Source organism: Scleropages formosus, chromosome 13, assembly GCF_900964775.1.
Source record: "Scleropages formosus chromosome 13, fSclFor1.1, whole genome shotgun sequence".
Lineage (NCBI taxonomy): Eukaryota > Metazoa > Chordata > Actinopteri > Osteoglossiformes > Osteoglossidae > Scleropages > Scleropages formosus.
The window spans coordinates 14,467,960-14,482,762 of NC_041818.1; the positions used below are offsets into that span (position 1 = coordinate 14,467,960).

Below are 14,803 nucleotides of genomic sequence, written 5' to 3' on the forward strand. Positions count from 1 at the left end.
AAATCTTCTGATATTTGAAATACTAAATTATTGTTGAATTCATATCTGAGGTGAAAATTTGAGATGGCTGGTAGTGTAGTGGTTAGAGCTACTGCCTTTGGACCCAAAGGGTGCAGGTTTAAATCCCACATCCAGCTGTAATACTCTTGAGCAAGGTACTTGTCCTAAATTGCTCCAGTAATATTTTCCAGGTATATAAAGGGGTAGATCAACACTGTAGGTGGCTTTACAGAAAAGTATGAATAAATGTAAAATTTAAGTGACAAGTCTAGAGATTTCATACATTGTTCTAAGTACTTGTGTAGAGTTTTTATGTTTTCCATTTTGCTGTGTGGGTTGTCTCTAGGTTTCCTCCCACATTCCAGACTCATGCCTTTCAGGTGAATTGGTGATTCCAAATTGCTTTTAAAAGTGAGTGATTGCATGAGCCTTTGTGGGAGTGAATACTGAGCAATCGACTGGCATCGTATTCAGAGAGTATCTCTGCCCGCACCACACGCTGCCAGGAACAGTCTCCTACCTGCTGAAAACAGATGAATCCTCTTGATCTCTTCTCTTCATAAAAAAGAACTGAGAACAAAGTTTTGACTTTTTGTCATTTTAATTCAAGTACACTACTGAATATTTACCCTACTATATTTTTTACACTATACAGCATATATACTCTATATATACACACACATATAGTGTATATATGTATTGTATATGATGTGGACATTCAATATACTGTATATGATCCACAGTTTGAAATTAAAAAAAAAATACATACTGTGTTGTCCGTCCTTAAAAGTGAAATTATGCAAAACAAATCAAATGCAGGAGCACAACAACCTGAGGATTGGTATTGGCGATGTAGTACTCAGTATTATTAAATAGTACTCAATGGAGTTATTATACGCAAATACCCATACTCTGGGAGATAAACCTCCCCCCAGTGCAGTACTTTGCGCAATGATTTCAAAATTGACCATTGCAACATTATTTACACAATATTTGGAAAGCAATTCGTTTAATGAAAGTCATAACTAAAATCAATATTATGGTACTTTTTCTGAAGAGACACGTGATCATGATTTCAACGGACGGGGAAAAAAACAGGATTCTGCAACTAACTTCCATTCGTATTCAGATGTATTTCCTTACAGATGTTCATTTTGTTCATACAGTATCGTAGTGTCTTTATTGGAATCGAAAAATAATAAACATATATCGATTGTAATGAGCCTTCGACTAATTAATGAACTCTCATACAGTTAATGACAGCCTGTCTCCATATCCGCTTTGCAGTTTTATTTTGGTCGAGGAATGCACTACAATTCCCAAGCTCCTCAGCGCTCAAAGCACGATTTCCGGGGTCGACGTTGCCAGGGGAAGGTGTGTGCCCAGGACCTGTTGGAAATGACGGGGGGAAGAAATCGGACTCATGCTCTAAAAAGCCCAACAAAACCTTGAAGATTAGAAACCACTTTAAACCTGCAAGTAAAGGGTGTATTTCACAACACATTTGTACATATCGTTGAGAATCAAAGTAGCAAGAACTGGAATTCCAGTTTTTATCATCGCTGCCATGATAAATTAATACACCCACCTGGCTGCGCGCACAGTCTAGTCTTGCTAACGTTAGGTAGCTAATAAATTTAGACCGCTGGCCAAGAAATTCGGGCTGGATACGGAACGTCTTTCGAGAAATGTTTATTAACTTGGTTTAATGTCAGTCTCGCAATGAAATTAGCCTTCTGCATACCGTGACATATACTCGGATAATCGGATAACGACTCATACTTGCTGGGCAGGCTGATTAGGTAATGGTATCCGCGGTTGTGAGCTGTTTCTGTGTGTCCTGCTGAACGCAGCCGTGCGAGGGCCGCTGTGTGTGTCCGTGTCCCGGGCTTTCGGTCGAGGGGCGCGCGAGCGGCGCGAGCTGTGCTCCGTCCGTGCCCGCGGTCTTCGTCGCTTCTTAGCCGCATTATTATCTTACGCGGCTCTGCATTCCTTTTCTCTTTAACTTACTAAGTTAGTGCTTTTTTTTTTTAAAAAAAAAAAAAAAAAAAACGCTTCCTTTCCTACTGGTTGTTAAGCAAAAATAGAGAACGATTTCTTACGTAGTAGCAGTCTACTGCTCCCCTTCACCTCCTCAGCTCAACCCCGGCTGAGGCACGACTTGAAATTCCTGGAGTTGCTGAGCAGCACCGGCCATTTTCCTCATTATGGAGCCAAGTGCTCGTTTATCTGCCTCCTTTCTTTTATTTTTATCGTACAGGGAGCTGAGTGTCTTCAGCCTCCCTTCAGCTTGTTATAAAAAGTGAAAACGTCTTCCTCTGAGTCTTCAGAGGAATTGGCACCAGACAGTTGTTTCCAAAACACACGACGTTTAAAATGATAGACTGAACATTGCTTTGTAAATGCTGCTGAACCACATTTATTCATTTAGCAGATGCTTTTCTCCAAAGCGACGTACATCTCAGCAAAAATACAATTTGTGCATTACATTATTACGAGAAAGAGACATGGCTGCAGGCATGTGATTCTTAAGTACATTTACCCATGTCAGTGTGTACATAGATATTTATTGTGGTGCCATTTGAACGCGGAAACAGGCTTCCCCCGAAGTGATGCAGTAAGAATTCCCTGCTGTATAAATGGGTAAATCGTGGTAAAGTTGATTATCTGACACTCTGAGGCACCTTAGAGGAATTTCAGCTCAAGAAAGGTTAATGAATAATTTTGTTACTCTGTACTGTTTGTTAAGTGTTTCAGCATTTCTCGTTCAGTTTAACGACGGTGAGCTCCCGCAGCGAGAGTTGACATGGCTTTGGGACGTGTGCCCGTCGAGAGTGACGGCAGGTGGACCAGGAGAGCTCTGCAGGATGGAGACTTTCTGAGGTTTTACTCTCTCCCCGTATTTGAAGGTGTCTGCCATGGAAAGCCTGATGAGCGCCGTGGCCTCTCGGCCTCCGGTCCCGGTGAAGCGAGCGGCCGAGGTGGACTTCCGTTCCGGTGCGGTTCTGGAGCAGCTGTCGGCACAAGTGCTGGAGCTGGTCCAGCTGGAGCAGGCGGAGTTCGGTGACCAGACGGCCCTGGAGGTACACACTGCCAAAGACTTCATCTTCAACATGCTGGGTAAGCACTTTGACTGAGAGTACTTGTAAGGGTGATGAATCGCATCCTTTATGAGCTTCTCTGACCTTTCTGAAAGGCAATTAGTTTCTTTAGTATAATCTAATTTTTGAATTTTGTTGCGTGTGGGTATGTGTGAGCGAATGAAAAGTGGATGTTTTACAGCCCGTTAGGCGCTGTAGTCCTCTGTCTCATGTCGCCTTTTCTCAATCCAGATGTGGAACGTCTCGGAGCATCTCTCTCCCTTTGTCTCACTGAAGTAGTCTCCACTTTCCTTGTGTCTTTGCCTAGCAGACGTATTTCTTCCTGCTTTTTGTGCTGTCTGTCTTCCCTTCCTTCTTCCTGGCTCTCGTAATGTGTCTGAAGCCGGGGGGAAAAGTGAACACGTTGTACACTTGCCTGAGGTCCCTTGTTCCTCATCCCAGTGATAGCAGCTGAGAATAGAAGCCACGTTGAGGGAACAGTGTTGTTTGCTGAAAAGTATCATAGCAGCCCCTTCCCATAATCCCATCAAATACTGGATTATAGTTAAAAGCCAGCAGCCCTCCACTATCCCCCTGTCTCTCTGCTCTTCATGTCTTCCTTCCTCTCTCCCTCCCCGTTTTCCCCCTTATCTTTGCCTCAGTGTGGTGAATGGCGGCTGGAAGCCTCTCAGAAACTCTTATCCCCTGCCGTGTGTTTTCTGAGAGAAGTAAGGGGAAATGGAGGTATCGTTTAAGAGGATTTTTTTATTCTTTTTCCATTCTCATTAACTTTCCCCCCTCATATTGTCATTTCTTAATTAAATATTTAAATATGTATAATTAAGAGTGTGCATAAGACGAATTAAAGACCTGGAGTATTTAACCGCTGAGAGTTCATTTCAGGACCTGGCTGGGACCAGGAAATTCAGCGTGAATGCACGATTCAGCTGCTTTTCAAAGACACATCTTGGAACTGGCAGTTGAATACAAAGGGGCAATGTTGTGAGAATGTGCCACTGATTGCTTCATTGCATGCTTCGTCGACAGTAAGCCGATAAGAAATTTGTTCCATTGAGAGCAATGCAAATTATGCCAGTTTGACAGCAAAACACTCCACCTCCATGATCACATTTTGCCCGTCAATGTGCTGTCATACTCTTCTTATGAAGAGCGTAACATGAAAAACCTTTTTAAATTGAAATCTTTTTGAAAAAAATGAATTTATCACACTTGCATATTCGTTGCCTTCAGCACCTGGATTGGCAGTGAAGATTCCATTGGGCAAAGCTCATCTGTAGACACATGCTTTATACCATAATATGCCTGACTGGCCATTTTTTTGGTCCTAGCATCATTGTTCATGCTGAAGAAAACTGTCCTTATGTGTCAGGTACAAATGCATAAATTACACAGGCAGCAGAATAATAGAATTGTTAAAGGAAATTGTTTCTAACAAAGGAAATGAGCATTCAGATTGATGTCTCAGTGGGGGTTTAAAAGTGAATAACTTGCTAGTTGCTGAGCTTGCTTGGTTGCCGTCAGTGTATTTTAAAGTGGACAGTTACAAGGCAGTTCTCACAAATTTTTATACTTAAGAATGTGGCTTTTATTTAGTTGCCTGGCTGGATCTTGTTGCAAATTGATATGTCTTAAAGTGGGTCACTAGTCCTCAGTGAATCACTGGAGAAGGGTCTAAGGTATCGTCTGTAAAAAGGTAACCCAATGGGTATTTGCGCCTATTTGCTCGGCTGCACCACTCAGACTGTCATAAGATGTTCTTTGATTACTATATGTAAGAGCTCCGTTCTTTTCTCTGTATTTAGCACTAAGTGTCCATGAAACATGGTTTCTGAAAAAGAAATCTTTAACAGAAAACCCTCTTTGGGCTCTGTAAGTTAAAAGCCTGGTGGCTGTCTGTGGCATATAGCAAATCGTCCTTAATGCCCTCCCCATGTGAACATTTGCATTTCTTTTTCATTTCTGGTTTTGAACCAGGGCTACAGTTTCCCCCCAAAGGAACTAATTAAACCTTTTGTGTTTTTATGGATTTATTTTATTTTTAATTTGAGCTTGAGGATGATAGGTGGGGAGAGGATTGTTGTTTCATTGGGTTTTGGCGAAGTAAACAAAATATCAGTTTCTTAAGTGAATCTTGGGTGCTCTATTTCAAGTTTATCTAGAGTTAACAATCTGCTGCTATCCTGTGTGGAGAGTGTTCCTCCTAAACAGGAGCTCATTTTGTGTGGTTTGACAGGGAGTGTATCCTCATGAGAGCTTTATCGTTGGCCACGAGCTCTCCACGGAGACTGCTTCCAGCTGTGTTGAAACGAACATAGTTTTCATTTTCAGCAGGCCTGACTTGAGCACAAATTGGACATGCCAACGCCTGTAGGTGATTCTTTAGATGTAATGTCAATAGTTTTTTTTTTTTCCTTGATAATCTGTTGAATAATTCATGACAAAACAATTTATCTTGTCCACACATTTATTTCTGCCAGGATATTTTAGAGACCAAAACTGTAATTTAGGCCAGGTTATAGACAATTTTATTCTCATATCTTCAGATGGATAATTCCATATATCCACCAATCATTTATGCAAATACTAAAGTAATATAGGCAGAATTTAACAAGACGATAGCAAAAAAGAGAAACAATCTGTGATTAACAAAAGCTAAGTTATTCCAAGTGAATTGTCTGCATCTTTTAGGGTAATGCTGCTCCTTAAGATTGAGTATTAAAATTCATGCCAAACATCTCTATAGCCTGATGAGAAGTTTTTATCATAAATGCAACCTCTTTTTGGAGTTTTGTTTTTTGGAAAACTTCTATTTTTCCATTTCACTTTTTCTTCTGGCATTCCATTATCATACTGAAATTAGTGTGCTATATTTAAGTTTTAATTTTCAAAAACTTCCGCCTGACCCAATTATTAAAATTATCTGATAAATGCTGTTGAAGTTGTTGTTTGTCAGCCAGATTCTTTTGTAACCAGTGATGTAGAAAGCAGTATTGAGATGTTCACTGGTATCCCCAACACATGGGCCAGGTTATGCTGTGGATCCTAAAGCACATTTCTTGGTTAAGAAATCAGCAAGCCATTCTGTAGAGATGTTTACATTACATTTGTATATAACGTATGTTTTCTATTGTTGATTAGTTAATGGATAGTAGAGGTGACTGCCAATTCTGAGCTTTTTTTAAATCATTCAATTTAAAAAAGTCATGTCTATAGCCTAGTAATCATAGAAACACAGATGCAAAGATTTAACTTTTTTAAAGTATTTCCACAAATGCTTAAACATTCAATGTTACTTACGATGCGGTGCAAATGTATTAGAAGCCCAGTACTTTACCATAAGTGTGTGAAGTCCCATTCATCCAATTTCAATAACTGCTTGTCCTGAGCAGGGTCATAGTAAATTGGAGCCTAGTTGACTGAGTGAGGATCAAACCCATGTTCTCTCCCAGTGCTCAGGGGCTCTGAGGGGGCAGTGCTACTCATTGTGCCACCTTGCTGGAAGTCCAGTTGCAGCCTTAATCCAACAGGCATATAAACATGTTTGAGAATTTGGATGTGTTGCTTGTTCTGTTGACCATAGAGCAGAAGAAAGATCCCCCCTCTGAACTAGAGTTTTAGGTTGCTGCTCAACATTATAGTAGGGTTCCCCTTGAAATGTAGACCTGGGATTTTCAGTCGCTGTAAAGTTTTTCTGTCAAGTTCCAGGACTGGCCATTATTTAGTTTGAGATTTTATTGATCTTGAGTCTGACTCATTTTACCGTCAGTTTGTTTGTTTTTATTACTGCTTTCTGCTTTGTATTGATCCTAGTCCTCTGGTGGTGGCACACTTCAGCAGACTTTGGCACCATACAGCACTGTTTCACTCTGCTGGCCTGAGTGATGTCACTTGGACTCATTACTGCTGTGGGCCACAGGACTGTGGAAAGGGGGAGCATTCTGCTCCTGATGCGACTCCTTTTACCACTCAGTGGTGAAATTGAGCCTAAAAGAAAAGTGTCATATCAGTTCTTTTCTTTCTTCAAAAGGGGACTTTTCCATTTCTGTATAATAGCTGTACCACTGATTTTGATTAGGAATATCTTGGATTCCAGTTGTAACATTGGAATTATTTTTCTGGGTTAATGTCCTTTACAGTCTATTGCTGCATCTTTCTTATACAACTCTCTATTCCCACTTCTTATTCCTGCATATACACACTTCACAGTGAATCACAGCACCTTGCTCTCACACATACAGAATCAGTGTAACTCAACTAAACCTTCCTTCTCTTTGTGGTCGTGTGACTGTAATTGGATGAGGGAAATCATGTTAAAAGATTTAGACCTCAGTGACTACTGTGTTCTCATTCAGCCATCATGGCACTCAGTGTTAACTGTTGGTATTTTAGCCCTCAGAGGCCCTGTCAGCTGTTTCCCACATACTGCTTCTCAGTTCCACATGCCTGTAGCATCTCCTGCTGCCTACATGAATGGCTACATGGATGTAACATTTCCTGTCTTCAGGGCTTTATTATTTTCAGTCCATACCTCACAAGAATTATTGCATTTTTTTGTGAAATCAGGATGTGCATTTCCTTTTTCTTCTAAGTCTTCTATGTTCAAGGTCCCCTGTCTGTTCTTGTCTGGCATGATCTTTGTGCTTGGCTGTTCTTGATTCTGCAGGCTTGTTGGCCTAGGATACTGTCTGATTGGAACAATCTTGCACTATGGTGGTGCTCTAAGAAGCTGTACACATCATCCATTACTAATGCAGGAGATGCAACTTTAATCTTTACGAGATTCCATTTACATACATTTCCACTGCTTGTAGTGATGAACCTCTCTTTTTCTGTTAAGAAATGAATAAGGTTTTAAAATATGTATTGTCCTGTCTCAGTCCCTTGTACCTTCCATATTTTGTTGTGTGTGTGATTTTTCTCTTTCTCTGTTTACTGATGTTTGTGTGTAGGTCTGGTACAGAAGGTTGACCAGAGGTTGCCTGTGGCAAATGAGTACCTGCTACTTTCGGGTGGGGCCAGAGAAGGAGTTCTAGACCTGAATCCAGAGAACCTGGGTGACTATGCCAAGGGAGCAGACTTTGACCTGGACTTCACTCTGTTGGTGCCTGCTCTGAAGCTACATGATCGCAATCAGCCTGTTACCCTGGACATGCGCCAGTCAAGCCCCTGCCACTCCTGGCTGAGCTTGCGTCTTTGTGACCCTGTCACTTTGGCACGCTGGCGCATCTGCTGCCAGGAGGAGCTGGAGTCGGAGCCAGGAGAGATGGGTGCAGAGTGTGGAGCTCAGGGTGAGGGCTGCCGTGCTGCTATCCCATCCCTGCAGTCACCACAGTCCTTGGATGGCTGCTACTTCTCTCCCACACTGGTGACTGACTGGTTCTGGAATGTGGTTGGGACAGCTGTGGAGGAGCTGCGTAAGAACCCCCAACGGGGAACCCCTGTCCCGGAGAGGGTGGAGCGTAATGGGCCTCTCACCACACTGGTCCTTACAGCAGGCACTAGCAGGGTCCTATATGACTTACTTCCTGTGGTGTCTTTCCGAGGCTGGCCAGCTGTGGCTCAGGGCTGGCTGACGGCCAACCACTTCTGGGACGGCAAAATAACTGAGGAGGAGGCCATCAGTGGTTTCTATTTGCTACCCTGCTGTGCGCCCCTGAGCGGCAGACCGGATCGGGAATGGAGGCTTGCTTTCTCCCGCAGTGAGGTTCAACTCAAAAAGTGCATTCCTGTCCCCATGGCCCAAGCTTTCCAGGCTGCTAAGGCACTCATCTCCAGGCTACTTTCCCGGCCTCGTGCTGGGCTCAGTTCATACCACCTACGTACCCTCATGTTTTGGGCATGTGACCGTCTGCCTCCTGCCTACTTGAGCTCTCAGGATCCTGAAATACCAGCTCGCCTCCTCCTCGGCCTCCTAGATGACTTGGCACACTGCATTTTAGGGAAGAACTGTCCAAACTACTTCCTTCCACAGTGCAATATGCTTGAGCATCTGTCTGACAGTGCTGCCTTATTGGTGGCACGAAAGCTTGCCCATCTACGGTCTGACCCTGCCGAGCACCTCCGTGCAGCCCTTGACCAGGCACGCCAGGTGGCCCAGCTCAAGAAGGAGGCATCCAGCAGCAATGGCCACCTCCCTTCCCCTGGGCATAGCCAGGGTGTTGGTCACACACCCCAGGATGACCGCCTGGCGCAGCGTCTCCAACAGCTGGTAACAGAGAACCCCGGCAAGTCCATTTCAGTTTTTCTCAACCCTGATGATGTCACACGGCCACACTTCCGCATTGACGACAAGTTCTACTGACACACTGCCAAGCTTTGATGCTTCTGCATCGAAGGTACATTTCATTGGGTTGCCTCCAGACTGACGCTGCAGAGCTTTAGCATTTTGAGCTCCTGAAAATTGAGACTCCAAGACAGAACAAGGCAATGTGAGCATGATTACACACTATATAACACTACTATTTTGTGGTACTGTCAATTAGTATGGAATATGAGAGCACTACTGAAATGGATGCTTGTAGGCTGTGATGTTTCACCTGCTGTCCCAAAGTAGAATTGTCTGAAGAGAGCTGAAACCAAAATGAGGTGGTTTGATGTTTTTGACATGGTTGTACCAACTGACTGGAAATTATTATTCTCCAGTGGTACCCTCTGGAGCTGCTTGGTACTGAACCCCAGTATTACCAGGTCCTTTCTTATAGACATTGAGTAAAGCTCTAAGGTCAGGGAGAAGTTTTGTGTTGAAAATGGTGGTGTGTAATTGAACCTAATGAGTTCCTTTCATGAATGTCATTAGAATGTCAGCTTGTCTCACTACTCTACAGACTTTCTTCAGTTCCAAGCCCACGTATTGAAAATGCAGGCCCCCTTATTCATTGTAGCAGTTGATATTTCAAGTACTGCTGCACCAAAGACATAACCACAGTGCCCACATCATAGCATTGTGCTGTGTAGCGCACCACAGGGTGCTGTTTCCCCCAGGCCTTCGGTGAAGGACTGTACCTTGTGCCATGCTGCAGCAGCCGCAACCCCACATGGCACTTGGTGAGTGCTCTGTCTGCGTTCTTGTGGATGCAGCTGGTGCTGCGCATACCATTGCTGTGTAGAAATGAGCTGCAATGTCCTGGATCTACCCATTGTGGTGCTGGGTTGGAACCCCCTTGATGTTGCTGCTCAGCCTCATGTTCTATAGCTACACTGGCTTGGTGCATGATTGTATAGGGTGCTCCTTTGTCTGTAGAGAGTGTAATCTGGGCTTCTGTAAGGGCTAATTTCAGTATTCTGTTTTTATTGTGTATAGGTGGATATTTTTTTTTAAATACAAAATTATTAGCTTTATAACAAGTTTTTGCCTCTTCCTTCAAGATTTTCCAGCTGGTAATGCACATTGTATCTGGTATACAAGATGATACATTGTAATGAAAATGGAAAAGGTTGAGCTGGAAAGAAACACAAATATCCAAATACTGACTTCTTAAATATCCCCTTTAGCAGCCCTGTGTCCATGCTGGTTTATAGAGTTTTGTCTTGCTTGCTTATGCTGGTGCCTTGTCCACTTTAACAGTCAGCAGGATTACATGGAAATGAAATGGTCAGAGTTGGTTAGTCTTGGACCATTTGTAGGGGTTAATAAAGGACAGCACCCCTGCAGATGATGCACCTGTGGACTCTGTCACTCTCTATCCTGCAGCCTTTCCTCTTCTCCAACACACCTACAAGGTTGCAAAATATACTTAGTACCTATCAGTGTTCTATAGAATCCTTCTATGATACATCTACATCGTTTTACAGAACAGAAGCGGAAATTCTTGTTTGTCACCCTTCTGTGATTTCAGTATCATGACTTGGAAAATGGTCATATCTAAATCAGCTAACAAATACAGTAAATACACTTGATATACAGTTTCTTAGTAGGGTTTGTAAGGATGTGGAAGTTAAGCCTTCACAATAGTATCACAGGACCTTCCTTCAGGTTTACCATGAGAACCTCAACTCGTAGTGAACCATTGCAGACCACTGAACTATTTTTTGTGAGCAATTTACTTATTGAAGCTTTCTGCTTGGAGTGATCAAGATACAGCTTTTTGTTTTTTGTCTGGTGTTGTGCAGAGGGGATATCTAAACTAGCTTCTTCCTACTGTATGATTCATGATATGTAAAAAGTTAATGCAGTCATATCCAATTCTTCAATATTGTGCTTTAGAAAATGCATCAACTTGAAATCTCAGCCATGTCTGCTATATCCTATTGCTCTTGAACTTGGTGTAAATCCTCTTTTCATAATTCTCGTAATATGAAACATTTCAAATAAAATTGTGCTAAGCCAGCTCAGAACTAATTTTGTTTAGCTTCTGTTTCTTCGTGGTATAGTTCCAGTCCTGCAGCAAAATTCTAAGAATATCAAGTGTTTGATTCATAATGGCAATGACACAAAATAAATCAGTGTGTTTTATTTACAGGAAATCATTAAGTAGAATGTACAATGAGAAATGAATGTAACCAATTTACCTCTAATAGCAACTGTGTAAAAATAAATCCCTCAAATTTGTTGCAATATCTGAAATGACATCTCATGGCATATTTGCAATTTTTAAATTTAGTTCTCCCTTCATTAGTAAATGACTTGTGTGTTTCTATGAAGTGCAAATGATGGCACTCTTGTTGTTTTGCTTTATTTATTTTCCAGATGGCATTGAATGCTTATGACTGATACTGCTGTAGCACGAAATAAACCCCTCGATCTAACATATGGGTTTTTGTTGTCTTCACTACCCTAACAATATGTGGCAATCTGTTTCGGTCCTTCTTTGGGGAGTGATAGTGTAATTCAGGCTTGTACCAGTGGGGGGTGCTGACTGACTTTTTTTCTTTTTTTTTTCCCCCTCTCCTCCCCCCAATCCTGCAGCATCTCTGTTTGTGCTAGGTAGTCACACTACAGATAACATCAGACAAGGGTCTGAAATCCATGGCCAAACCCAAGCTGCTCCCTGTAGTGATTGCTGCTACCGGTTCACTTTAATCTGACCTGCTTCCTGTGTGGAAGGGTCCTGGATGTTTACTCCGGAGTGTTACAGGAGAACCCTTCTGGAAAGTCAGGAGACAATGCAGACCTTCAGAGCATTTAGCTACCCTTATGTTAACATGGCCACAGTCCCAAAGGATCAAGTTCAATTAATGAGAGCATGTTTGCTTAGAGAGGATTGCTCCTGTGCGACAGAAAAGTGGTTATAAATTCTGTAGAACTGTTGTCTGCTCAGCGTCTTCAGTGTTTCCGTTCAGTTTAAATTTTTGTCAGGTTGACTGTACGCAGCCTTCCCTGTGGTCCATCCTTCCTTTTTAAACGTTTTAATGCATAAGTCTAGCATTGTTGGCAGTTCTCAAGAGAAAGGATTAAACCGTTTGAATCCTCTCTAGCTGTGTTTGGATGCCATTCACAACACTAAGCGAGTGTAAGGAGCCTTTTGGGGTCGCTTCGCACATTGGAGCACTAAGTCCTGAATTACTTCAATCTGACCTTGTGAGTGTGTGTTGGAGTGGGGTAGTGTGTGAGCCAGCATAATGAAATGCTTGCACTGCCACAGTCTTCCCTCCCCACATGCACATACTGTCACTGTGCCAGTGTTCTGTGATTTAAGGAGATTACAGCCCAAGGAATTTCCTGGAATGTTGTTTGCCCAGGGCAGCAAATTCCATGGCAACTGTGATGCATTGCGTAACAGTGGTAACCATGCGGCTTCCCCACAAGGATGCAGGAGCCTAGCTTGCCTCCTCCTCCGAGCTTACACATTCCAGCTGTGAGGTCACTTTGACCCCTTTGGGACACCGTTCTGAAGGTAAGTGATGGTGATTTCAGAGGGTTCCACTCTGTAGGCACAGAAGGGCCAGTTCTTGGCATTTCCATACTCATTTATGAAGCCCTGTTTCTGTGATGTGAGATTTCATATCAAAATTGTGTGTGGGTTATCCCTGGGGACCTGGTTAGACCTGCCACCTTTAGACATGAAGGTTATGGGTTCAAATCTCACTTCTTGCTGTAGTACACTTAAGATAGGTGCTCGTCCTGAATTCCTCTAGAAAAATTACCCATCTGGGTAAATAATTGTACGCAGCTTCATTTGGTAAGTTGCAGTGTAGCACAGTGGACTTGTACTCATCAGAGGAATGCTTCAAGAGGCCAGTGAAAACCAAGTTGCACAAGCTAGATGAGGTGGCTTCTCAGTAACAAAGTCTACTTTACACAGCATGCTTGTGTAAATTGGACAGAAAGGACAGTGGTGTGCTATGAAGGTCTGGAGTACAGCAAAAAAAAGGTAAAATCACTTATTTGTGGTTGTTTCACCTTTCCTCTCCTCCATCTACTCTTCCTAATTCCATCTATCCATCTTTCATCCTTGTACCTGTTTTCCCCCCACCACCCTTCCCATTCAGGGGAGAGCAGGTCTGTTGTCAGTGAACATTAATCTCCATTAGAGATGCACCATTATTAATACTTTCTGGGGCGAAACCACGAGCATATTCCTGTCATATAACGGGCTTGTTCAGGAAAAAACGAACTGTCAGACTGATGTGAACCCCTGTTCTGTTTTTCATAATTTCTCCTTCAGTACTTCCCAGTTTTGTCATTTGTTTATTTTAGAGGTGTTGTATTAATGATGTTTAACCAACCTTGTACTGGTGATAGCATGACTATAAAGCTATAATCTGTAATGTGCTTGGGGCAAGTACTTCTTAAATGAGGGTGTGGAAGTGGTTGTCATGACCACCTTTTGCACATGTCTTTGGGTTGGAGACACGGGGCAAACTTTACACACTCTGTGCTGCATTCAAAACTGCAGCCAAATGAGTAGCTCTGGCAGTGTAAGGTAATACCTGTTGCATTAAATTACCACGCATGTGATGTGTTTAGATAATGTGAACAGCATTGTAGAAACCAATTCTAGTTTTCAGGTACTCTAACACCATAGCTCGTCCACATTAGCCTTTTCTGTATTTGAGCAGACACATACAGTACATGGATGATTCTGAACTAAAGCCAGCCCATTCCCCTAGTGGTAAAAGAGCTGGTGCTTTCAAAGCAATAAGATGGAAGCGTCTAGTGTCTCCCACTGATGAGAATGAAAGACTAATCCACAAATATCAGAACATCTATTCTTATCCTTGATGTATTATCAACACACTAATCCCTCCCCCCCTTTTTTTTTTGTTCTAGTGGTAGTTGAAATATTTTTTATTCTTCCAGTTCTCTTTAAGTCCAGTGCTTCAGCAGGAAATCTGAATCATAATTGTTCATGCTTGAGGATCTTTGAAATGAAATTGCTTAACTGAAGTTGCGAGTGCTGGTGTTGTGTATTTCATGCAGGGAGCATGGAAAATGAGATGGTCTGTTTCATTTCTTTAAAGCTCCACGTATCTTCCATTTCATTAGACACTCCCTGTTTCAAGCCCCAATCCATCAGTAGCAGCCTGACCTTTTAGAGAGTGTTGTGCTCTTCTTAGGTCAGCGAAGGGGCAACATCCCAACAAGGATTTATTCTTTACTCTTGGAATAAACTCCTTGTTGTCACCTTACTTTGCATTGGTTTTATGAAGAGGCCAGTTGGGTTACAATTTAAAAACTACATCATTCTTTTTTAAATCGGCTTAATTTCTGTTTTGTTGTAGTCATTTATGATTTTTTTTTCCTTGGCCTCCACTCACATTCT

General features: G+C 42.4%; 1 protein-coding gene across 4 annotated transcripts; it reads left to right on the forward strand.

Annotated features, from left to right (window-relative positions):
• The first annotated feature begins 1,247 nt into the window (after positions 1–1,247).
• On the forward strand, positions 1,248–11,834 carry tmem102 (transmembrane protein 102). Of its 4 annotated transcripts, none has more exons than XM_018744493.1 (3): positions 1,248–1,374; positions 2,910–3,120; positions 8,051–11,834. In XM_018744493.1, exons 1-3 carry the CDS (start codon positions 1,306–1,308, stop codon positions 9,400–9,402), a joined length of 1,632 nt encoding a protein of 543 aa, XP_018600009.1. In that variant the 5' UTR covers positions 1,248–1,305; the 3' UTR covers positions 9,403–11,834. The 4 variants fall into 4 exon arrangements, with proteins under 4 accessions (XP_018600009.1, XP_018600010.1, XP_018600007.1 ...); XM_018744494.1 differs by having other exon boundaries at positions 1,360–1,802; XM_018744491.1 differs by having other exon boundaries at positions 1,370–1,475.
• Positions 11,835–14,803: the final 2,969 nt, after the last annotated feature.

What these genes read in the sequence shown, in the direction of transcription:
- tmem102 (XM_018744492.2), top strand. Translation starts at nt 2,435, where the DNA reads ATGCTTTTCTCCAAAGCGACGTACATCTCAGCAAAAATACAATTTGTG. An exon ending in GCTTCCCCCGAAGTGATGCA is followed by an intron (nt 2,618 to 2,909) that starts GTAAGAATTCCC and finishes CCGTATTTGAAG; the next exon opens with GTGTCTGCCATGGAAAGCCT. An exon ending in CTTCATCTTCAACATGCTGG is followed by an intron (nt 3,121 to 8,050) that starts GTAAGCACTTTG and finishes GTTTGTGTGTAG; the next exon opens with GTCTGGTACAGAAGGTTGAC.